The sequence below is a fragment of the Dermochelys coriacea genome, chromosome 15 (genome assembly GCF_009764565.3).
Source record: "Dermochelys coriacea isolate rDerCor1 chromosome 15, rDerCor1.pri.v4, whole genome shotgun sequence".
Lineage (NCBI taxonomy): Eukaryota > Metazoa > Chordata > Testudines > Dermochelyidae > Dermochelys > Dermochelys coriacea.
The window spans coordinates 12,624,359-12,648,905 of NC_050082.1; the positions used below are offsets into that span (position 1 = coordinate 12,624,359).

General features: G+C 37.5%; 1 protein-coding gene across 16 annotated transcripts in view; it reads right to left on the reverse strand.

Annotated features, from left to right (window-relative positions):
* The window catches only part of CABIN1 (calcineurin binding protein 1), a 230,800-nt gene that overhangs the window by 29,355 nt on the left and 176,898 nt on the right, over positions 1-24,547 (reverse strand). For all 16 annotated transcript variants that reach the window (XR_006275953.1, XM_043498477.1, XM_038373075.2 and 13 more), the window contains 4 exons: positions 20,341-20,504; positions 18,194-18,290; positions 16,040-16,684; positions 15,159-15,233 (listed from right to left, as the gene is read on the reverse strand). Coding sequence is in view for 15 of the 16 variants with exons in the window: in XM_043498477.1 (XP_043354412.1) it covers positions 15,159-15,233; positions 16,040-16,684; positions 18,194-18,290; positions 20,341-20,504 (981 nt within the window). In the remaining variant the exon portion in view is untranslated. The remainder of the gene's footprint in view (positions 1-15,158; positions 15,234-16,039; positions 16,685-18,193; positions 18,291-20,340; positions 20,505-24,547) is intronic.

Here is a 24,547-nt window from a genome sequence, read left to right on the forward strand (position 1 = left end):
TACATAGGGAGGAAAATTCTCTCTCCTCTCATTCCCCCTTCAATCATTTTGGTGGAAAACCTCTAGTTTCCCCACTAGGGGCTAGGATTTCCTGTAGGTCCTGACCTGTTAAAGAGAAGAGTATGCAGGAACTCTGCTTTCACCTCATCTCTACCACAGCATTTAGAGAGAACCAGCAAAGCCTGAGGCTTTTATGCTGTATTGGTCACATGACTGTGACTGTGATCAAATGATGTAGAATAGGAAGAAGTATATCTACTTTGGTCATATCCTATGTTCTTTGTGTATTTATACATATATCAAAAGAGCTTTAAAGCAAAGGTGCCCTTTGGTATGGGATCAGACTGAAATCTAATTGAATAAAGCTATATGGCTGTGCAGATGGTGAGATCTCTTTTTGGGCTATATGTAGCTAGGTGTCTAAGTCTCTTTCTATGCTTCTATAGCCATCAACAGATTACTCTTTTCTTTCTTTTCTATCCTTTCTTTGGACTCTAGAGGCGTTAACCCCCTCCTCTTCAGAAAAGATCCTTAGGCCTCATAGGAACTGCAGGATCTATGGAGAAACCCTTCTTATACAGGAAGAAAATATAAAGGCACAGCAGAGGCAGAAAAGGAGTTACTGACTAGCCTTAAGGGGAATAAAGCAGTAGAGATAGAGGAATAACCTTCTCCTGGAGTATAAGCTCAGTAAAAAATTCCTAGCAGTTTTTCTGTAAGGCACTTCAGCGTGGAGACAACAAGTAGTAAAGAAATGGAGTATTACACCTGGATTAGGGTAAACCATCTGCTGTGTTTTACCCTTTATACTATGTATCTGAGGTTCTCTATTGCCAACTGAATAAGGGTTTTCTTTTTGTCTTGTTTCTTGTATGCATTGTTATTTTATCATGGTATGACAAAATTCTGAAAACAACAGAAGTCCTCAAGGATCATTAATTATAAAATGTCTTATGATATTTAGCCTCAAGGATACAAAGATATTTGCAATACACTCTGGTACAAAGGTAAGGTCCAGACTTTGATGGTAGGAAAAAGCAAACATTTTACTTAGTAGTCAGTGTAGGCTTCCCAACAAATATTTTCTAACTGTAGAAAGTTGGTAGTATGATGGATACAGCACTCCTATTTCACTTGAGTTCCAAGTTCAAATTTTACCCTACGTGAAATGACTTCAGCATGGTCTCAGTCTTCCTGTTGGTAGATGGAGTCTTTACCCATTCACATTCTGGAAAAATACCAACCAGAACGTGAAGTCTCAACAGTTGGAAGCTGTCACATGGAGTGCTGGAGTGATAACAGCAGCCATATTGCACCATGTTACCACTCCTATTGCCCCCTAGAATTCTATTTGCTGAAAACTATCTGTTCACATTGTCTTTCTACATTTCTCCATAGTGATATTTGACACAAGACTTCTGTCTAAGCTTTTTCCAGTGTACCTTTAGAACTAGCAGAGATGCCCATAATATGGTTCTGTACTCCATATCTTTAAGAACCATATATCAACTTCAGCATGGCCTCCCAACTTGGGTTTAGTGTGTGGGTGCTGGTGGCCTGGGATATACAGGAGCTCAGACTAGATGATCTAGTTGTCCCTTGTGGCCTGAAACTCTATAACTAACATTTTGTAAAGGGCAAATTATAACTAACATACACACACAGTCATCTGAATTGTATTCCAGCCTAACCAATTCCTTCATGCAATGCATGCATTCAAAGACGTGGTCTCCTATTCTGTGTAGGCGGCCTACTACATATTCCAACTATGCTCTGATATGCAAACAACAGAATTATCAGATCAAGAGAGGTAAAATGGTTGGGTGAAAAATATTAATAAATTAAAAAGGAAAAGTGTTTTTTTCTTTCCTTCTTGTTCATTTAACAATTGTTTTCAGCTGCAGGCTGAGAGAGGAGAGCTGTTAATTACAGGGAGAGAACACCTCCAATATAAAGTGAGAAGGGGATGCCATGGTAACTGGTAAATGCAACAGTGAACAAAATGGTCACTCTTCGGTAGGAGTGAAATCTAAAAAACTCGTCTTTTTGTCCCCCTTTCCCCACCTTCTTCTTTCCCTTTTTCTTGTCGTCTCTCTGCTGCATTAAATAAAACCTACAGACAACTCAGGAAAAACACTTTCAGCTCCATAAGCAATCTCTGACGTCTTGATGTGCAGAAAGAAAAGAAAATGAGGAGATGAAAATTAGTAGCAAGTGGGCGGAACAAAGTGTGTGTGGGGGGGACCACATGAGGCAGAACAAGAGATGCTTATTTTCTAATTATTTAATGTTTCACTTATTTCTCCCCATCCCTGGGAAAGGGCTTTTAACAGTTTCTTTTACAGATCAACAAGCTAAAAATGTGGGAATATGAAAAGAAAATCTGGACATCCAAACCAGATCAAACAATATCTTCTCATCAGTTTTCTCCCTGAAGAAAAAAATGTTTACAAACCTACCATTTCAGTTCACATTCTGCTTTGCCCCTGCACGATAATTTCTTCTGTTCCAAGCAAAACTTAAAAAGCCACTTTGAATATAAACTCTAACATGATGATTGACCAATTGTAAATCCATTGATAGTGCAATTTGAGTGACTGATTTGATTTTGAGACTGGCTCAAGGAGAAGCCTTGCAAAGCTCTTGTTAACAAATAGGTTATATATTGCAGAGGCATGATTTTTGCCACCACCACATGGAATCCATCCAAAAACTTTATTTTAACTGGCCATCATAGACAATAAAGACTGGAATATGTTATAGTGAAAGAACTTTGATTTCCAGGATTTGGGAAATTAACATTTTGGATTGGTGAAAGAAAACAAAAAGGCCTCTCTTATTTTTCCATTATGAGACAGCCTGGAATGTAGAAAAGTGTCTTTACAGCTAGTATTTTTCTTCAGCAGATTCCTTTATATTATAGAGGAGCCCCAAATTTAAACCAATACAAACCCAAAGGCAATTAGCTGATGCCTACTTTGCATAACCTACTGTGCCTTTGAGTTATTAAAATTTACTTGTTTTAATTTCATTGGCAGGTTCATCATAAAGCACATTTTAAAACAAAGTTGATACTGAAAGTTGCTGAGAAGTTTTGACTGCCAGTTCTAAAGGAGGAGAAAAGCATTCAGGCTTTGACAGCTATGAGCAGGGAAATCATGTCATAGATGTGTTATTTTGACAGGGGGTACACAAAGCTGGGGAGTAAAGGGAATGTTTTTCAGGTGGGGTGGTATGAGGAGAATGGGGATTTTGGCAATTGAAGTGGGAAGGGGTGGTTGGGAATTTCTCTCTCACTCTCCAGGGATGGAGATCCCAGAGCAGGGACTCTTTTTGGTCAGGCAGTAGTTAATACCACAGAAATAACCTTGTAATGTTGGAATGGCCTCCTTCATTGTCTTCTTGTGACATTTAGATGATGTCCAGTACTACATCTGCAGATGTACTATATCCACTCAAGAAAAACCTTAGCGTCATTGTGGCTAGTTCCCTGAAAACATCCACTCAGTGTGCAGCAGCAGTCTAAAAAGCTAACAGAATGTTAGGAACCATTAGGAAAGGGATAGATAATAAGACAGAAAATATCATAATGCCACTATATAAATCGATGTTATGCCCACACCTTGAATATTGCATGCCTGTTTGGTCACACCCATCTCAAAAAAAGATATATTAGAACTGGAAAAAGTATAGAGAAAGACAATGAAAATAATTAAGGGTATGAAACAGCTTCCATATGAGGATAGATTAATAAAATTGGGACTTTTCAGCTTGGAAAAGCGACGACTAAGGAAGGATATGATAGAGGTCTATAAAATCATTAATGGTGTGGAAAAAGTGAATAAGGGAGTGTTATTTACTCCATCACATAACCCAAGAGCCAGGGATTACCCAATGAAATTAACAGGCATCAAGTTTAAAACAAACCAAAGGAAGTATTTCTTCACACAACTCACAGACAACCTGTGGAACTCATTGCCATGGGATATTGTGAAGGTCAAAACTATAACTGGGTGCAAAAAAGAATTAGATAAGTTCATGGAGGACAGATCCATCACTAGCTATTAGCCAAGATAGTCAGGGATGAAATTCCATTCTCTGGGTATCCCTACTGCTGACTGCCAGAAGCCAGGAGTGGATGACAGGGATGGATAACTCGATGATTGCCTGTTCAGTACATTCCCTCTCAAGACCTGGCATTGGCCACTGTCAGAAAACAGGTTTCAGAATAGCAGCCATGTTAGTCTGTATGTTTCATGTTCTCTGTGTATATAAAATCTCCCCACTGTATTTTCACGAAAGCTTATGCTCAAATAAATTTGTTAGTCTCTAAGGTGCCACAAGTTCTCTTTTTCTTTTTGTCAGAAAACTGGGCTAGATGGTCCATTGGTCAGACTCAGAATGACTGTTCTTATGACTCAGAATGACTGTTCTTATGTTATGTTCTTATGCAGTACCCCAGGGGTCAGCAATCTTTCAGAAGTGGTATGCCGAGCCTTCATTTATTCACTCTAATTTAAGGTTTTGCGTGCCAGCAATACATTTTAACATTTGTAGGTCTCTTTCTATAAAGTCTATAAGATATAATTAAACTGTTGTTGTATGTAAAGTAAACAAGGTTTTTAAAACATTTAAGAAGCTTAATTTAAAATTAAATTAAAATGCAGAGCGCCCCGGACTGGTAGCCAGGTCCTGGGTAGTGAGAGCCACTGAAAATCAGCTCATGTGCCGCCTTTGGCACACGTGCCATGGATTGCCTACCCCTGCAGTAGCCAATGGGAGAGGTTGCTATAATGACACCAAGTTACTAGTGCTGTGCACATGCATGGTTCCATGCTTTCAAGAGTTACAATGTAAAAGAAGGAGTACTTGTGGCACCTTAGAGATTAAATTTATTTAAGCATAAGCTTTCGAGAGGTACAGCTCACTTCATCGGATGCATTCAGGGGGAGATTTATATACATAGAGAATATGAAAAAATGGGTGTTACCATACACACTGTAACGAGAGTGATCACTTAAGGTGAGCTATTATCAGCAGGAGGGGAGGAGGGAGCCTTTTCTAGTGATAATCAAGGTGGGCCATTTCCAGCAGTTGACGAGAACATGTAAGGAAAATTGAAAATTTAGAAAATATAGAGTTGTAACCATGACCATACAATACAGAATCACAGAATATTAGAGTTGGAAGAGGTCAGGAGGTCATCTAGTCCAATCCCCTGCTCAAAGAAGGACCAACACCAACTAAATCATCCCAGCCAAGGCTTTGTCAAGATGGGCCTTAAAAACCTAAAATATAAGCTTCACAAGTTTCTGTTCCTATGTTAATAAAAGTGCTGTCTGTAAGTACCTGCCTAGGAGAAATGAAGAAAGGAAAAGGATGTTCTAACATTCTTAAGAGTGCAACACTTTGTTTATATTGGTCACATTAACTTCAGAACTTCGATCTCAAGTAGTCAGTGGAAAAGCCTGTAAGAAATTCCCTCCCATCAACCTAGAAATTTCACAGCTAGCTCTATAATAAATGCATCCCCAGACAAACACTCATCTAAACGCTTTGCAATACTAGGAATGGTAAGGCAAGAAGTGACCCTGTTGAGACAGAATTAGATAACAGAGTCGCAGCAAACTGTATACTAATTTATTTAAAATCATATACACTCTGTAATGGGAACAATAGTTGGCAAGACTAAATATAGCTTATAGCTCTCAGAGGTAGCAGACTGCTTTCAAAACTTCATATATCTCTGTGACTAAGATTACAGCCAGATTGGAAGAAGTACAGAGAAAAACAAATGCCTTTCCAACTGCTATGTGACTGTGGACCAAATTCATTTCTGGAGCAACTCCAATGATTTAAAAAACAAAATAGCAAAGTGACTGATATTTATTCCACTGGTAACAGAGATAACCAGCTACTGGTTGAAAGGTATATGGAGAAGGAGAAAGTTTTGTTTGTAGAGTTCCAAAACCTCCAGCATATGAAAGAAAAAATGTTGTTAGTACTTTTGCTAACACTACATGATAAACTACAGTATGCTATTGCCACAGTATCACCAGGAGTGATTTCATCTGCTTTCTATAGTTATCCCTGGACAAGGCTCCCTAGTTCACCAGTTGCTACTGCTTTCAAGCTACCATTTTTATTAAAAAATTGCATATTTCCATTTCTGAGACAAGGGCAGTATCTTATTCCTTTTGTTCTTTTACCAATAGTCAAAGTTTACTTTTTTTTTTTTTTTTTTGCAGCTAGAAGAAGTGTCATAAATTCCAAGGCTTAAAGGGACCACTGTGGTCATTTTGTCTGACCTCCTGCATGACACAGGCCAAAGAATTTTTTTGCAGTAGAGCACATTGTTAAAAATATAAATAAATAAAATCAAACCTTGATTTCAAAATTGTCAGTAATGTTAAAATTTACACTATTATTTGCAGTCTGATATTGCCTAGCTTCAACTTCCAGCCACTGGATCTTATCCCTTTCCTTGCTAGATTAAAAAGCCCATTATCAAATATTTGTTCTCAAAAGAGGTACTTATAGTCTGATCAAGTCACCTTTAACCTTCTCTGTTTAAGCTGAATAGATTGAGCTTCTTGTGTCTATCCCTAAAGACATGTTTTTCAATCCTTTACTCATTCTCATGGCTCTTCTCTGAACCCTCTCCAATTTATCAACATCTTTCTTGAATTGTAGACATCAGAACTGGACAGTGGAAGCACCAGTGCCAAATATAGAGGTAAAATAATCTCTTTACTGCTTCTTGAGATTCCCATGTTTATACATCCAAGGATCACATTAGCCCTTTCAGCTACAACACACTCAGAAAAGACTGGAAAATGTGAAGTATTTTCAGATCAGATACAGAGGGATTTTTTTCCATCCTGCTCCAGTTTTTCTTGGCTTTTTTACCTTCAAAAATTATCTGGGTCAAGCAGTGGAAACAACTATACTTCATATAATTCAGTTTTTAAAGAGAGAGTCCCTTAGACTCAGAAGAAAACCAAACGCCATTACACAAAAACTCTCCTTATATATAAATATAGCTAGTACCTTTATTATCACCTTAAATTAAAACCTTTATTAATGTATTTTTCTTACAGCCCACCTCCTTCCAAGAAAGAGTCACCATTCTATCATGATGTGTTAAGTGACTCAACAAAGGTCTCTCCAAGTCTATGAATGAGGTTGGAATACAACTTTGGTCTCCTTATTCTCAAGTTGTGTGTTTTAAATCAAAAGGCCATCTTTTGCCCCCTTCCTTATGGCCTCACTATATTGTGAGGAAGAAGGATGAATTGGAGAAAAGAGGTTTGGGGTTTTGTTTAGAGCTGGTCAATTCCCCCCCCCCCCCATCAAAATGTCTTTTAGGGTTTGTTTTTCAAACCTTTAGGATTCTTCACAATCATAAGGGCTAGGAAATTACGTATTTAATTCTCATTATCTTAAAATACAACATTCACATTCTACAGTCTGTAGTCTTTAGTAATGTTGGTTTCATAAAAATGACCACAGCAGGGAAACAATGAAATAAATACTGAGAATCATTACATAACTAGAAGATAATGGAAATGTTAACAACAATTAACAATGGTTTATAAAAAACAAACAATGCCAGACAAACCTGATTGTGTAGTTCGGTCAAAAAAAAAAAAAAAAAATCAGTGTTTGAAGAGAATACATAATGTTTAATATATTTGGACTTTAGAAACATTTAATATATACAATGTCTTGGAAAATCCTACTTACGACATGAATTCAAAATCATTTGGATATGAATTTTGTTATAGAACGAAATCTGCCTGAAAAACCCTAAAGTGAGTAATGTTAAACAATAATGTAGAGATTAGGAAGCGTGCCACAGGAGATCAGTGTTAAGTTTGGTTTTATTTAACTTTTTCATGAAACATACAGAAGTGGAAGTAAACAATATATTTATGAAATTCACAGATGTTGGTAACTTGGGAAGTATTGTGAGGACAAAAATAATTGAGAGAGTCCTTTGGACATTAGATATGCAGACAGGAAATAAAACAAAACTTGGAAAAATGCAAAAAGTATACTGTGGTGAAAAAAAATATGAAACAGATGTTTAAGAAGAGGGAGAAAGCTAGAAAGCAATACAACTGGAAGAGACTTGGAGAATGGAATACTAGACAAGATATGGACAAGAAATTAAGTAGGCATTTGCAATATAATATAATAGCAAAAAAGGCCAATGTGATGATGGATTCTATATATTATTTGTATTACAGTAGGCCTGAGAGACACCAACAACGACTTAGTCTGCGGTGTTCTAGAAACTGTACAAAAACATATCAAGAGAGTCCCTGTCTTCTTACAATCTAAACAGACAAGACAGCCAAAGGGTAGGAGGAGAAAGATACAGAAAGTGAAGTATCTTGTCCAATGTGACACAGCAGGTCTGGGACAGAGCTGTGACGAGAACCCCTCTCTCCCAAGTGCTAGTCCAGTAATTTACTCAGTAGCTCACACTGCCTCTCTCACATAGAAACATCAAGTCTTAGAGCAGGGAGAAGGTATTTCCTTTCTTTGGCCTTAAGTCAGCAAAGTAGTTAACAATATGTTTAACTTTAAGCACATGCTTAAAATCCAATTGACTTCAGAGACTATAAGAAAATATTAGATCTAAAAATATATAGTTTTGTTAAACAACTAAGAGTACCTTCTGAGGGGTATAAACACCATGAAGGGAGAAGAACTATTTAGAGTGGTACAAAGGGGTATAACTAAGCAGTGGGATGAAATTAAGGTGGGATATCAGAAAAACATTTCAGACGGTAAGATCTATCATACCACAGAATAGTCTCTCTAGAGCAGTGGGCTGGACAATGTACTAGAAAAATATATTGAAAGGAACAATTCTGTATTTGCAGGGAAGATGAACTAGATGATCTAAAGTGTCTTTTACACCTCTAATGCTCAAGTTCCTATGATTCACTGTCATGGTTTCTCGATATGTATGTAGAAAGCGTGTGTGGCATATACCCCACCCCATGCATCCCAATAAGTACTGCCCATATTCTCTCATCAACCAAACCAATTCACTGGATGCGGGGGAAAAACCCAAACTGTTTCAGCAAGAGGACAAGCAACTGCTTAGCTAAAAAAAAAATTAAAAAAAAAAAAAAAAAGAGGCTTTCCCTATGTGTTAATGACCAGCAGACTCTGTCTCAGCAAATGAGTGACCAAGAAAGTTGTGAAGAAATTAAATGCTCCATAACAATCTTTTGTTTTAGTTTACATTTTATGTCACCACCACATATTTACTTCTGTAAACTCATATACACTTGCCAGTTCCTGGGGCCTTAATGGAGTAAATCTGGACTTGCTGTAGAAAACCTCTTCCAAACAATTTACAAAAGTATAAAAGTAGATATAATTACGTTTTAGAAACATGGAGCATCTGTGTTATTTAACTGAAGTGAATCCTCTTTACATTTTGTGAAACTGGAAATCTAGTGTTCTAGGATTGTATTTATGTCTACATTAAGGCACCTACTGCACGTTTTGTCCAGTTCAAGATTGTCATCAGAATATGAACATATTGGTTTGCTTTTACTTTAATACCTTGCATCAATACAATGTTATCTTAATACAATTACTGCTAGCAGCCAGTTGAATGATAGCTCCTTTTTGGAAAAGTATAGATTTCCCTAAAATTAGTGGCACAGAGAAATAAAGTATGGGAAATACTTTCAGTCGGGGGGGGGGAGGTTGGGGGAGAGAGGAGAGACAGGCAGCCTTACAACAGGCTCAAGCAGATTTTATGGTATGGCTATCATTTTTAAAATATGAAGATAATAAATATACAGATAATCATAAGAGGTGATTAAACAAATCAGTCTTTTAAATGGTAACCAATACAGGTTCTGAATAAGATTTTTTAATATGTGTATTGACAGTTCATGTATGTTGTTAATGATAAGAAGAAAAAAAAAAGAGCTTTTAAAAAAATCTTAATGTAAGGAAGCACAGCAGAATTCCTGTAAGAAAGTAACTGAAATAAATCAATTTTCAAAAGTGGACCTTTATCATTTTAGCTAGCATTCAATATTAGTATTAAAAATTATTCCGATAAAACAAAAATAAATTTCTTATTGCCCTACAATAAATTTTCGACGTTGCTTCTGTGCAGAAAACAATCCATTCTACATCTTCTTTGACTCTCTCTCTAATCTTTCAGTTCCCATCTATATGTCTGTCTTAACCTTTTAAGTCCCTTTGGTTTACAACACCGTAATTTATTATTGAATGTTTTAAATTGAAGTTCTTTGGGGAAAAATGTCTCCTTTGACTCTTATTCTACTCACTTCCACAAAGTTATACCTTACCTCTACTTCCAAAACAAGAAATACTAGAGATCTCCCTTTACTATGAGCCTTCTTTATCTTTGCAAATCTTACAGGCCTGTCTCTTGAACGTTACCTTAATTTGTCCTTATTTGACCCTACTTTTGCTGAAATTATTATTCATGTCTTGTTATTTCCTGTTTTGACTACTGCAATTCCCACTTCTCTGGTGCCACCACATGCATGCTCTTGAACTTTAATAGTTTTCCCCACTCACTTTGTATTGTGACCTAGTAGGACTGAAGAAGTTAATTTCTCCTATGGGACAAGGGAACAGGAGATGGGTGTTGGTTGAGTAAGCATGCCTGGGTTGGTATAAATGAACTCTCAAGAACAGTCAACATATAGATGGAGTTACCTTGGAGAGATAATAGAAGACCAACTACCAGAAACTAACTGGCAGCCAAGGGATACAAAACACAAGAAAGCAGCATGACGAGAGCTTGAAACAAAGAAGAAAGATGTTAGGAAGCTGCAATAAGAACTCTCCTGCCCAGGACTGTGGGAGAGATGGAATTCTGGATGTTTTGAACCAAAGAAGCATGTGGTGCTGACAGCATGGACATGTGTAAGCTTTGCTTTTCCATTCTAAGCAAAAAAGACCTAAAATACTGTATTTCAGTTGATTAATAACGCTGACTTGTTTTGAAAAGGCTTTCCTGTGTCACTGAAAACATATGCTGTTTGCATAGCTCCCAAAAGGGCAAAATATCCAACAAGAGATACATTTTTTTTTAATTCAATGGAGCCACAATGAGAAACAGTGGTGCTGAAGCCAGGGCCCAGTCTTGGAGTAATGAGCTGTGGGGCAAATAAGTAGAGTCCTAGGACCTAGCACTAAAAAAGGTATACTCCCAGAGAGGGCTGTATAAAGATTGGAGGCAAGCTTTCCCTTTAGATCCAAGATATTTGGTAGGAAGGTTGCTATTATCTCATTGTTTCCTTGTACTCTGTTTAGCCAATATGTTAGGTGTAGGACACACCACATTAATATTGTATTATATTTAGCATGTGGGCAGTTATGTTAAAACTTTTGTTCATTTATGTCAAGATATATACTCTGCAACGCTAAATGAAGCTTTTAGCATTAGTGAATACAAAACTGGCAAAGGCAAGATACATGAATGTTTTGCCCTGGTACAAGTTTGGGAGGTGCCTTTATGTCTATTGGTACCTTGTTAACAAGAGATGAGGAAAGGTACAGAACAACAAACTAAGGCACTTGAACAAACTGGTGGGTTGGATCTTAGGTAACATTTGAAGTCCTTTTGGCTTGTATACAACCCTGTTATAAATAGAGGTAATTTTGAGGATGCATCTTCGAAATACCATTACAGTGTAAAGGGAACATGATGCGAGGTAAGAATTGCTTCCCAAAAGGAGGGGTATGTATATCTCCTTTCCATATTGTACTATTTTGTCTTTTGGCAATACATTGGCTAAGCTTGGCTATTTGGTCTTTTGAACATTTTTACTATTGAACTGCAAGTGTAGTCAATCAATTGGCTATACATTTTAATCAGTAATTCCTGCCCTGCATCTGTCTGTCTCCACTTGTTGTTTTTTGTCTTAAATTTAAACTTAGACTGAGGGGCAGGGACTTTTTGGTCTGTTTGTAGAGCGCCTAGCAAAATGGGGTCCTGATCCTTTGGAAATACAAATAAATAATTATATAAACAAATAAATGGTACTATATTTTTCAAGGTAGGGTGGCGAGTGCATTTGTAATGACTGGCCAAATTTAAATAAAAATAAACTGGTTCAAATCCTCTCTGCTTCTCTTAACTTCCTCAGGTGACTAGAATGTTTCTCTCTGCCATATCACCCAATAAGATCACATAAGAGAAGTAGCAGTTAAACAAACCTTTAGGAGTTGTCTACACTAGAGGGGCTCAATGGCATAGCTGCTTTGCTGAGCTATGCTGCTGTAACCTCATAATGTAGATGTATCCTACAGTGACTGAGGAGTTTTTCAGTTACTGAAGGAACTCCATCACCCTGACTGGTTGTAGCTAGGCTGACAAAAGCATTTTTCCATCAACCTAGCTGTGTCTTCACCAGGGATTAGGTTGGCATAGCTAGAACACTTGTATTGACTTATTTTCTGCTCATCTTTAAAGAGACATGACAAATACCAACGACCCTGAAAACAATGCTGACAAATATCCAGGTGAAAAACTTCCCTGATGGGGCTGGAAAAAATTAAAAAGAGGTATTGTTTGAACATCCCATTCAGTCACTAGTTCTAGCAGCCAATGAAAGACTTCAGAACAAATATGCATGCTGATTGGTGGTTACAGTTATAAAATCTGTGCTACCTGTGGTCATGAAAGAAAAAACCCAAGATATTGGCTTGTTAAAAACTGATAAAAAACAGAAAAATCACAGACCTTGTAAGTCTATTTTCCCATCTAAACCCTCCAGTAACATAGTCCTCTCTCCTTGGGCTGCTCCTGTTTTACACATTAGCACCATTTGTTTACAGGAGGTAAATATTTGCTGGTTTGAGATAAAGCAGCATTCATTCTATTGGAACCAGACAGATGTCCCTTAGAGTAAATATTCTAGTGCCTGCATATTAATTCATGGCTTTGTACTAGCAATAATATGTCATCTCCATGCTACTCAAGATCATATCCCCAGCAGAAGAGAGTCAAACAGACTATAGGGTTGAGTAATCTCTAAAATTCAGATTTCCACCTTCCCAAAAGGGAGTTCCTAGAAGGCTTTGATGAAAGGCATATGCTAAATTTGAAAGTAAGTTTTATTAGAAATGACTTATTAGGAGAACCAGTTTTGTTCCAGTGTACTCGGATATCAAATCTGCTCTAATAGTTGCTTTCAAGACTAAATTTGTTGTTCTCCCATCTCAAACTTTAGCTACATGACTGAATAATGAATAACCTTGCTAGAGGATCTAGTGGCAAAGTAATCACATTCCCAGAATTTTAGTATCCTAAAACTAATATAATTCAATTAGTCATGCTAATCTTCTCAAAACTCTACTTAGCAGCAAGTTATTTCCAGTATGGAACAATAGCATGATGGATAAAAATCAACTGTTTTTGAAAGAAAAATAAAAAAATGTTTTATTTACATCAGATTTTTTTAAATTTTGTCATTTAAATTATAAATTTCTCTTTTTAAAATTAAACCCGTTTTACAAAACATATTATAATCTTTCAAAACATTTAAAAAAATAAATATGCTGAATCCGTGACCCTCTATAAAACTGAGTTAAAGGCAGCTTTTCTATATAAAGAAAGAATTAAGGAAAAAACATCTAACTTTTGAGGTCAAGCTTAATAAATATAGCATAACTGGACAGTCTAATTTAAAAAATTGTCTCATTTCAAGAGCTAGGCAAAACTAGCAATATAAATTCCAGTCACTTTCACTTAGGTATATTTGAATATTTTCCCAGGCTGACCTGAAATAATCAGTTAAATTCACTGACTACAGTTAGTCCCTCAGTTTAATAAATCATTTAGCTGTAAATGTGAAACATGTTTTGATAAGAGAAGTTTATGTATTCAAAACATTTCAGGTTGTTTTGTTTAATAAAAATAAATTTGATATGCCACTTTATGTGATTAATTAAATTCCAGTTACCATCCCAATGAGGCTTCACACAAATCACAAGCAAGAAGCCAATTACCTTGTAAATAAGCAATATATCATTCACCATTTTCTAACACACTAAAAATGTACAGTTAATAAGAATCTGAAAATACTGACCTTTATAATTTCTTATATTCTATAGAGAGAGTTATGGTTTGTAGACAGCAAAAAGATGTACCACATCTAGTGTAAATGCCCTGTTTAGTTGTAAATCAACATATTTTAATGGTTATAACAACCAATGAGTGTGCACCTTTCTTTAGAAAATAACTGAAGTACAGATGGAAAAGTTGATTAAAATTTATGATTTAAATCAAGGCTTTCCACTTGGTGATTTAAATCATGATTTAAATCAATGCACTCTGAACAAAAGCATGATTTGTTTTAAGAAATTCACTACTCAGCATATCAGTTTTACAATCCAGGTCACAAATCAGTGTGATGACTATAAAATTATTTGTTTTAAAGGAAAAATAAAGACATGATTTGCCTTCTGATCCCAGATTTCTTTATAAAGAAACAAGTTAAAGAGTAGATTATATGGGAAGAGAAAAAGTCCCCACTGTATTGCCACTTGCACTATTTGTAGTCATTTGTGTAGTTTTAACAGGAAAATGTTACTGGCTACCTGATGGAGTCAATATGGAGAACAAGATCTTCTACGTTCAGATCTGTGCTGCTGGTTCAAAGGTTGAGAAGATTTAGATAGAGGAGTCATTGTAAATGTATGGAAATCACTCTGATTTCCACTGTTAGCTACCTACATCTCTCATCTTAGCTCAGCTCAACTCAATTGTGCAATAGATTACAGGTCATCATAATCCTGCAACAGCCTTTGTAATGACTGATATCATAAAAACGGATGAGGGAAAGAGAATAAAGGGTTAGATAAATACATTTCAGCCAATGGACACCGAAAAAGGAAATGTGACAAAGGGTTAAGAAACAAATAAGAATTGAATTATCCTTAGCAACATACACTTGATTAAACATTCAAAATGTGAAGCCTCCTCCCCCGATCTCCAATGATACTTGTTCCTCAAAAATAATGCTAAGAGGAAGTAGATGTTTCTTATGTGGCTTACAGACACTTGTCTGCTAACTATCAGACCATAAAATAACAGTGTTGATGATGGTAAAGGGAAGAAAGAATGGTTTAGTGCTTACCTGTTTCTGTGTTGAGGCTCCCATATGTACCTGACAGAACTTGACTGCCTGTTCCAGGGCCGCTTCCTCATCCACCTGAATAAAGGAGGACACTTGATGAAGCCAGTATGATTTAGTAACTGGCAGGAAAGCCATCACTGATTTCAGTGGAGCAGAAGCAGGCCTTTGAGTTCCAACACAGCGTGGGTATGACTTTGCTTCTTGCAAACAATGCCCTTGTTCCGGCAAGAGGATCTGTAGCAAAGTGCCCCCTTGCCCAGAGGCAGTTTGGTGGGATGGTATGAGGTCATCTGAAATATGTGGCGTCTTTTATATTTTGTTGGATATGGTGTTCACTGTTGCTCTCTTGTTTAAGCTGACTGATTAATCTGTCACCAGTGCAATAGGCAGATTCAGACTCTATGCTAACAAAGCCATTGCAAAATTTTAAGCAGGGAGGTGCTGAAGGCCCACTCTCCCTATTGCCCAACTGCATCCACCATCAGTAAACCCTACTGACCAAGGAAGCAAAAAAAAAAGTCCCTCTTGCACCCTCCCTGCCAAGATCATAAACCAGAAATGTTTGTTAAAAGCACTTGTTTTAATGTACTTTACCTTAGATAGGATATGATTCAACTCCAAAAAATTAAGAGCTCCGAAGTAAGGATGCATTAGGGATTTATGTTCCTAACATAGGTGACATATTTTGATTAATAATCACTCCCTGCCATCTGATTCATAAAATGACAATGGTAAAAGAGAGACAAGGTGGGTGAGGCAATATCTTTTATTGAACCAATTTCTATTGATGAGAGAGACACAGAGCTCTTCTTCAGGTAACAGAGGAAGCTGTTTGCCCAAAATCTACAGAGAAAGTAGAACTGATAGTAAAAATCACTTGCCTGTTTAATCAGCATGTATGTTTCTGACATGATCTTCTCAATCCTGCCCAGGTCATAGGCCATGACCTTCTGACCTTGTTGCCACACCCGGTAGGCATCCAGTAACAGAGTTTTCCCAGACTCTGCATCATCTATTAACTTCCTCTTTCTGTTTGATCTCTGAACAGCTTCCTCCGCAGGTGCTGCCTGGACTGTTCCTTTAGCTGCCTGCTGTTGTTGCTGTTTTGAGCTGATACTTAACTCCTCCAGGGAGAGTTCTGCAGTCCTGCTTTCAGGGGTTTTGTCCTTTGAGTTCCTGCCAGACTGAACACGATCTGGCTCAGTATGTTTACAGGAAGAATCAATTTTTTCAGGGTCTTTGGAATATCCATCAAAATCCATGGGCTCAACTGAGCCAGGCCTGCGGCCCTCTTTCATCTCCTTGTCATTCTTATCCTCTTGTTCCAGTGTGTCCATAGCATTGAGGGTTTGTCCCTGGGTCACTTCTTTTACTCCATTCTCAGTACCACATACTGCTCCATCAGAGAAGGCTGGCTTTTTGGGAAGGACCTCCTTCCCTTCTTCAGCATTAGCTTTGTTGGAGACGTCTGTTGTCATCTTTCCTACTGCAAGGCTACAAGATTTGGAACCTTGATCTTCTGATACCTTAAAAAAAGAGCATCCTTTTTAATTATCACTGAAATCAGAAGACGCTTAGTGTTTGAAAAGCTAACTACAGGTAACACGAAGGCTGACAATAAGGACCATTGTTGTGTTACTGTCTTTGGTGCTAACGAGAATGAGTTTATTTCGTATTTATTCTTGCTTAGTCCTTAAAAAAAAAAATCGGTTAAAATTAACTCAAGTCACTAGCTTTAAGACTGGTTATAATATTCTGATGAAAAGATCACAGTTGAACCAATAGCAGAAACTGGATCAAAATTTCAATGGCAGGTTTATTTTAATCTTAAATTTCCTTTTGTGGCTTCAGTCTATGCCATATATTTGATTAGATAAAATCAGAGTCTAGATAGCTAGAAATTTCCCCCATCGTACTGCAACCAAAACATTTCTTTTGGCACCTAAACACTAACATCAATTTCATATTCTTCATTTTGGTTTCTAAGACATAATCTTCTCTTCTGGTTAGAGGCATAAAAGATATCATGGACTCTGATCTAAAATTTGAATGTTATAGCTTTGCTGTAGTGAAATCTATCTTTGGAATATCACCAGAGTATACCTTCTCCTCTTTCAGACCACAGAAGATATAAAATGCTATTGCTGCCATTCTTACTACACCCAGATGGAAGAACTGCAGTACATACAAAGGTCCAACTCCTTCAAACTTGTTTTCAGGAAGTTTATTAGCTCGTACTCTTCTTAACCAAAGAAATCCTTAGGCCAGAGCTCTTCCCTTGATTTGTTTGCCTAATATGCTTCCAAGTTCCAGTAAAGTTAGTCTGAGGACTTATCTACACAGCAAATTACTGCCTGGCAAACCAGGATGTGAATCTACAGCACACTAGCTTGCTGCACAGTAACATCAATGTGGACACTGCTACATTGCAACCAGAATGCAGCTTGGCATGCTCTACTCTAGGACTTTCATTGCACTGCATCAGAGTCCACATGGGATATTACCACCGAAAAGCTGGTATGCTGTAGACTGGCACCCTGGCTTGCCACATAGTAACTTGCCATGCAGACAAGCCCTGATACTGATTTAACTTGCAAACAATATGGAATGTTGGATGTTCACTGATTCAGCCGTTTAGCTCTTTTTCAGAGAGACATGAGACATATGGCTATTCTTTTATTCCTTTCACAACATGACTGGAATCTGAATGATAACACCATAACATGCATGTGGCTCTGAAGAAAAAATATTAAAGAAACAAATCCAGACCTACAGAGTCTAGGTTTATTCTGCTAGCAGAGCCTCAGGTCGTGTTAACTAAAGATCCTGGGCCAGATTGTGCTCACTAGCACTGTTTTTACAATAATGGAATTATGTGGGGGTAAGAGCAGTTATTTCTGACTTCCACAAGTTTAAGGAAAAGCAGAATCAAACTCACTCTTCATGAATGTCTCTGATTTTCAGGACTGAGCAATAGGCCACAACTGCACTGCACCACTGAAATTTTCTGGGCAGTTGCGCAGATGCTTTCTTACCTCTGTCAGCTCGTTGAGTGTGTCCTCCAATACTTTCACTGTGAGAACAAAGGCTCTTTGTGCAAGAACTTGGCGATCTGCATCCCGTAAGTACTTCCTATGCCACAATGAGAAGATGAGAAAAGAAATTAAGCAACAAAAAGTTCTAGGGTTTTAAAAATAAGAACTAATAAATGTAAACTTTCTAAAAAAAGATAAAACCCGTTTAGAACAGATGTTGCAGGAAAAAAGTCAGCAACAATTTATACTTCTACACCAAATTGCTTCAAACTTCCCCCATATCACTCCCAAGTTTGAGAAGCACTTTGTGGAGAGGGGTATTTGTATTGGCAAGATGTTGATACTATTATCTATAGGTGTGAAAAATGTGGGGAAATGGTGTACAAACTTTCCCATACAACTCTTTCAATATCCCTCAAATTCTGGCCCACAACATCTTCATTAGTCAAAATCTGGATTTCCCCTGTGCAGAGGATGTCAATTATGCAGAATTAGGCTGAACTGTGAGGTGGTTTTTGTAACATGGATAAAGGTCCATTTGAGGCTAAGGGAGGATCAGCAGATTATTTTGACTTGTGTTCCCAGTTGCCTTTGAATCCAGATTTCTAGAGTTAAAAAGCTAGTGAATTAACGCATATAATTCCTATTGATTATTTACATTAAATCCTAATTATTTACATTAAGTGCCACAGAAGCCTTACTGAGTTGCAATTCATAATTGTGTATTCCACTTTAAAAGAAAGAGTTTTTAGAGAAAGTGTTCTCAGCAACCAGCTTCACCCATCCAGGGTGATGAAAAACAGCATTTCAGCCTCAAAGTTGACTATTTCTAACCAGAACTGGCTACAAATGCAGGAACTACATTTAGTCAGAAATGCACCAACTGTAATGTGAATTTTTTATAGTATTTACCTAATCAAACCATTTTCTGTTTTGTTTTTCAAATGAATGATTACTGAATAGATGACAATTTTCTGATTTATTACAACTGACAGTTTATTTGAATTAGGTTAAAGTCAAAGAAAAACCCTCTTTAGTAAAATAAAAAATATCAAATGTAATTGGTACATGCTATATATACCCCAATATTTTCAGTTACAGACGCCTCACATGGCTATAGCTTGCTCTGGTTGGCACAAGCGGCCCGTATTTTAGACAAGTTGAGAATACGCTAAACTTCAGTTTAGAACTGTAAATGATTATGCTGAATTTTGAACACAGCATGGACTGGCCTGGTATAAATTTAAAGCTTTCTGTCCTCCAGTACTTTTGATATGCTAAAAATTAACATATTTTTGGCTGCAACTTTGCTGAATATGTGATCACATATATATGAATTTACTGCACCATATGCAAACTCACAGGCTCTCACACAGTGAGCTGTGTAATGCTTTCAGCCACTACAGCCTATTGCCATCCACCTTAATTTCAATTTCTTAAAAACTTCATCCTGTACATATTTCCTTCTCAGTAACCAACTGGAATTTTACTGTGTTTTTAATTTACCCTGCAATATTTAGATTCTGGCCTTTCTACCTATATATATGCAGCTGACATTAAAATGACACTCATTCAAATAAAATTAATGTAATTAAAATTAGATCACGCCTGTATTAGATCAACTCCTATATCGTGGCAGTTGCCATCAGCCAGTTAGAGGCTAGTCAGTCACTCAGGAATCGCAGGGACACAGGAGTGCCTGAGCCTCAACTCCTGAACATGCCTCCTGCGTCAGAGGTGAGGAAAGGGGCAGTATATGCTACTATGGTGCCTCTATGACACCTATGCTTCTCCTCATATAAGAGGAGTCCTCAGGTCAGGTAAGCCAGCTCACTGGCTGCTTTGTGCTGAAGGAGTGTAAAACAGCTCTAGTAGGGATAAGAATCTGACCCCCAAAGTCATAGGTCTCAGTACCATTTTTAAGCATAGTCAAAATTCCTCAGAATCATATTAATTCACTCTCTTGAAATATGTTCTTCCTTCAACAGAAATATAATTTATGGTGTTATAGATCAGGGTTTTATTTTTATTTTTTAAAGCAGTTAAGTATTTTCTCAAAGAGACAGATAAACGTGGGGGGGTGAGGGGGGAATATTCAAAATGGAAAGAAAAGGTTTGTTAAATGAAGACTAAACTTATGGCCTCACTTTCCCTGATCAGGTGTCCTCTGCAGCATGGATGAGACTTTCAGCAGGGTGTTGTAATCCTTGAGCTGAGACAGCACATTCAGCAGCAAGACAATGGAGCGGTTCATATGAGATGCAAAGCTGCCTGGGCGGTCGATTTCATCCACGGGGATTCGCCAGATTCCCTGAAAAGAAATCAAGAGAAGAAGCCTCTAAAGATGAATCCATGGTAAAAGACAGAATAGAAAACTAAAAATATGGACCAGGTTCCTCTGCGTTCTCTGGATACTGTTTCAGCATGAGACGGGGTACAATGAATGAACTAATGCAATGGTTCTTTAAATAAGGAAATTTGGATAAGGAACAGAGAGTCTTATAGAATCCACAGTAAGCACCTTAGATATATTTGCCAATGAATTCCTGAAAAAGGCAAGCGAAGGTTAATTATTATGAGGGGTTTTTCTGAACCTCGCTAAGTTCAAAGATTTTAGTGTTTTGGTATTACAGAAACCAAATCTCATTATCAAACAAGACAAGTTAGCCTATCCTTGATGAGTGAATAAAATTTTCCTGATCTAATTCAGAGACTCGCAACTGTCAGCCAGCTATTGTAGGAGTGTATCTTCAAATAGACTGTTAGCATAAAGGCATCACCTGTTTGGAGGTTGCCAAGCATTAGCCATGGAGCAACCAACCTTTGGTCTGGTACAAATAATGGGATTCCTTACACTTCAATTTCCCCACTGGCAAATTTTAAACACACTTGTGCTCACATCCTGAACGCTAACTAAATCTTGGGAGCCAAAGGAATCTTTGGGAAAGACACTGGCGACAAATGGACAGTTATAATTAAATTATGACTAGTCAGCATGGATTTTGCAATGCTTAACCAATCTTAGGGGACTTTCCCCCCAATATTAATAAAATATGTTTAAGATGGATGTTAACCAGATTTTAAAAATTATGTTCAAACAATATCCATACATCAGTAGTGGTGGCAGAGATCACTGACTGTCTGGACTGGGGCCATCTGAATAAGAAATACTACTGTTGCTATACCAATACCAACTCTCCCACTTTTTCCCTTGTTCAATTACAGAAATTCTCCAGGGGTACATCTGTAGAATGGAATTCTCATCTTGACCATTCCATTTAATAAGGTTGTAGGAAGAATCTCATTGATTTGAGAATACCTGCTTAAGAGTGAACCCTGCTTTCCAAACTTGTCCAGTTTGGAGCAAGATGTACAAATATTGAATCTTTCATTATTGTTTAAAGGTCTTGTTTTGCTAATTTTAGCTGTACTCTAAACGCGAGCAAAGTTCTTTAGAATTTATTACAAGGCAGAAGTGAAGAAATGGATTACAGCAAAGAACACATGAAGAGCTGAACATCAAAAACAGCTATGTAAAAAGCCTGTCCACGGTAGGTCTGCCTCTTACTCCTTTTTGGTGAATTTGCAGATCCATCCCATATAATTTATTTAGACATTTGTAAACCTCTTATATTTTCCCCCTATTTGGGGGCCAACTTTCCATGTTTACAAAAGAGAAGCACTGACCTGAGCTATGCATAACCCACAGAGGTTGTTCTGCAGACTTTTCCTTCTCTTGCTTTCCACAGTACTCTTTTTTCCAGCCATCCTTTTTCATATCAACACTTCCCCATTCTTCCTTCTGCTTCTTCCAACTTTATCAGCAAACTTAAACCCTTTATTACAGTTTATTTATTCCAGGTACACAGAATAGTAACTATAATTGTTCTGAGACTGACCTTTGTGGCACTACTGTCACTTCCCTCCACCCTCAACTGTTACTTTTCACAAGCATCCTCTATGTTTGATAGCACAGTTTTATCAAGCAGCTCACTATCTAACACTTAATGACCTTGTAGATTAAAAGTGAAAAATTGCATTGAAAGCTTTCTGAATGCACAAATTAAAGACTGTAGATGGAAAGGTCTCTTGGTTATAAATATTTTTAAAATATTAAAGTCCTGTGACTATGCTTCTTGGCTGCACCTGGATACACCAATTCTAAAGAGGATACACGAAGAAGCAAGGTCATCATTAAACTGATTCCCACCAAATCCTCAAAAGATTAGTTGACCTCAACGATGGCAACACACAAGTAAATAAAAACAGTCTTCCCACCTAATGCAGCCCTACAAGTCAATTTACAGTTCATTTATAAATGAACCGTAGGAATGGAAAGCAGCTAACTATGTAATCTCCTGGTTTGTTCTGACAGAGTCCACCACTCTCTACCTCATCTTTCACTTGCAGTATGTAGCTCGCTCAGAGCAAACTTTACGACATGACACCAGAAATCAGCTGACAATGCTTTCCCCCAGCTTCTTCCCATCTGCTCAGTGAACATTTTAACTACTTTCCCCACACACACTGGTATCATCTGGAAATTAGAGGATGATCATTTTACAGGTCTCCAAGCACTGTTTGTTTGAAAACTAAAGTGTGTGGCAGGATTATCACTCAGTAAACTATTTTGCAACAGGTTATGATATCAAATCATCTAACCAAAATCACTATTGGGGAATTAACTTTCAGGCAGCATTAGCCGCTTGTGGAGAAAGGCTCACCTCCACACACTTCAAGCCTCCAGAATGCTCAAGTTCAACTGAGCACAGTTTACAGTGTTACCATAACTGTAGAAATGCATTACCATATTTTAGTACTAAACAAGAAAAAAATAAATTATTAACGTACTTTGTGTAATCTTACCTACATACATACAGATGCTACTGTGCTGAAGAAAATAATCCAGGTGCCATACTTACCTGTAAACTCATCTCCTTTCAGTGTTCTACAATTACAGGATGAAGAAAGAGATTTAAAGGGAAGCTTCCTCATCAGCTCTTGCTCTGACTTTTCATCGTCTTGCAATGAACTATACAGCTTTATACAAGTGCACTTAATTAACCATGACTACTCCCCTATGCTATCTACTCATCTTGTCTTCAGACCCAATCGTAAAGCATAAAGGAATTTGCTGTTAAAAACCAACTACCTTGCTTGCTTTCCCTCAACTGTCCTTTTGCATTGTGACATGAAAAAACACCAGATGTTTAAATAGTCAACCAGAATCCTACCAGGGCCTCCAGCTGAAGCTCCTCAATCTCCCAATCTGAGTTGAGTTAAAGATAATTCCTCATCCAGAGTACTCCCAGAAGAATCCCACACATATATATAAAGAAGGATCTAGCCAAGCCTTCACTGGCTGTCATCTATCTCCAGGGAAAACATATTTCTCAATTCAGAACACAAGAACTGCAGTAAAAAAAATCTGCTATTTTTAAAAGCCTATTTCTCTGCAGTCAAAGAATCTGGAACTCTTAACGAGAACAAAACACACCATATAGATACACTTGCTGGAGCTGCCATGGAACCAACTGGGGAACAGACAGGAAAAAAGTTTACTCAGTCTGACTGACGTACCATTATGTTTTCACATCATTTGAAAAGTAAATTTTTTAACCAAATATCCCCTTTAATGTACTCATACTTAACAGTGCAGACATTTTAGTCCCAGCACAGACTGACAACATTTGCAGTCCTCTTCAGGGTTTCTATTACTTATAATCACTATCTAGGCCACTTGGCAGAGGTTCTCCCATCCAGTCAGTCACTGAATGGAATTTATGTTCAAAACACCACTCTGTTGCACAGCTTGTGTGTGCTGGCCACCATTCTTTCAGCCTTAAGGCTCTCCTCCCTTCTGCTACAGCCAACTGAGCTGTTTACATGAAACCAAGAGAAGGAGCGAGAAGCTTTAAAAAGCTTCAAATGCCTCCAGGATCCCAGAACTCCAAACCTCCATAAACTAACACTCTGCACCCTCCTAACGAATTTTACAATTCTGTTTTGCATTGTTAATAAAAATCTGCTGCTTAGTGAAAATCTGAGGACAACATAAAATAAACTGAATTTTACATCAAAATAAATACAACAAAGAATACTGTATTGATTGCATTGTTCATTTTCACATTTATTTCAAGCTGCTGCAGAATTTCCATTTGCTGCAGAATTCTGCACGGAAGCAAGAGGGAGGACCTTGCTGCAGTCTTCAGTTCCAGTTTAATGCAGGGTACACAAAGGCTTGTAGACAGGATTCAGAAAGTATCCATTGTGCCCATCTCAACCATTCTGAAAACAGATAGGCAGGGAGTGCTAACTGCTCCATGCTGCTTACCTTAGCATTTTTTGAAGGGA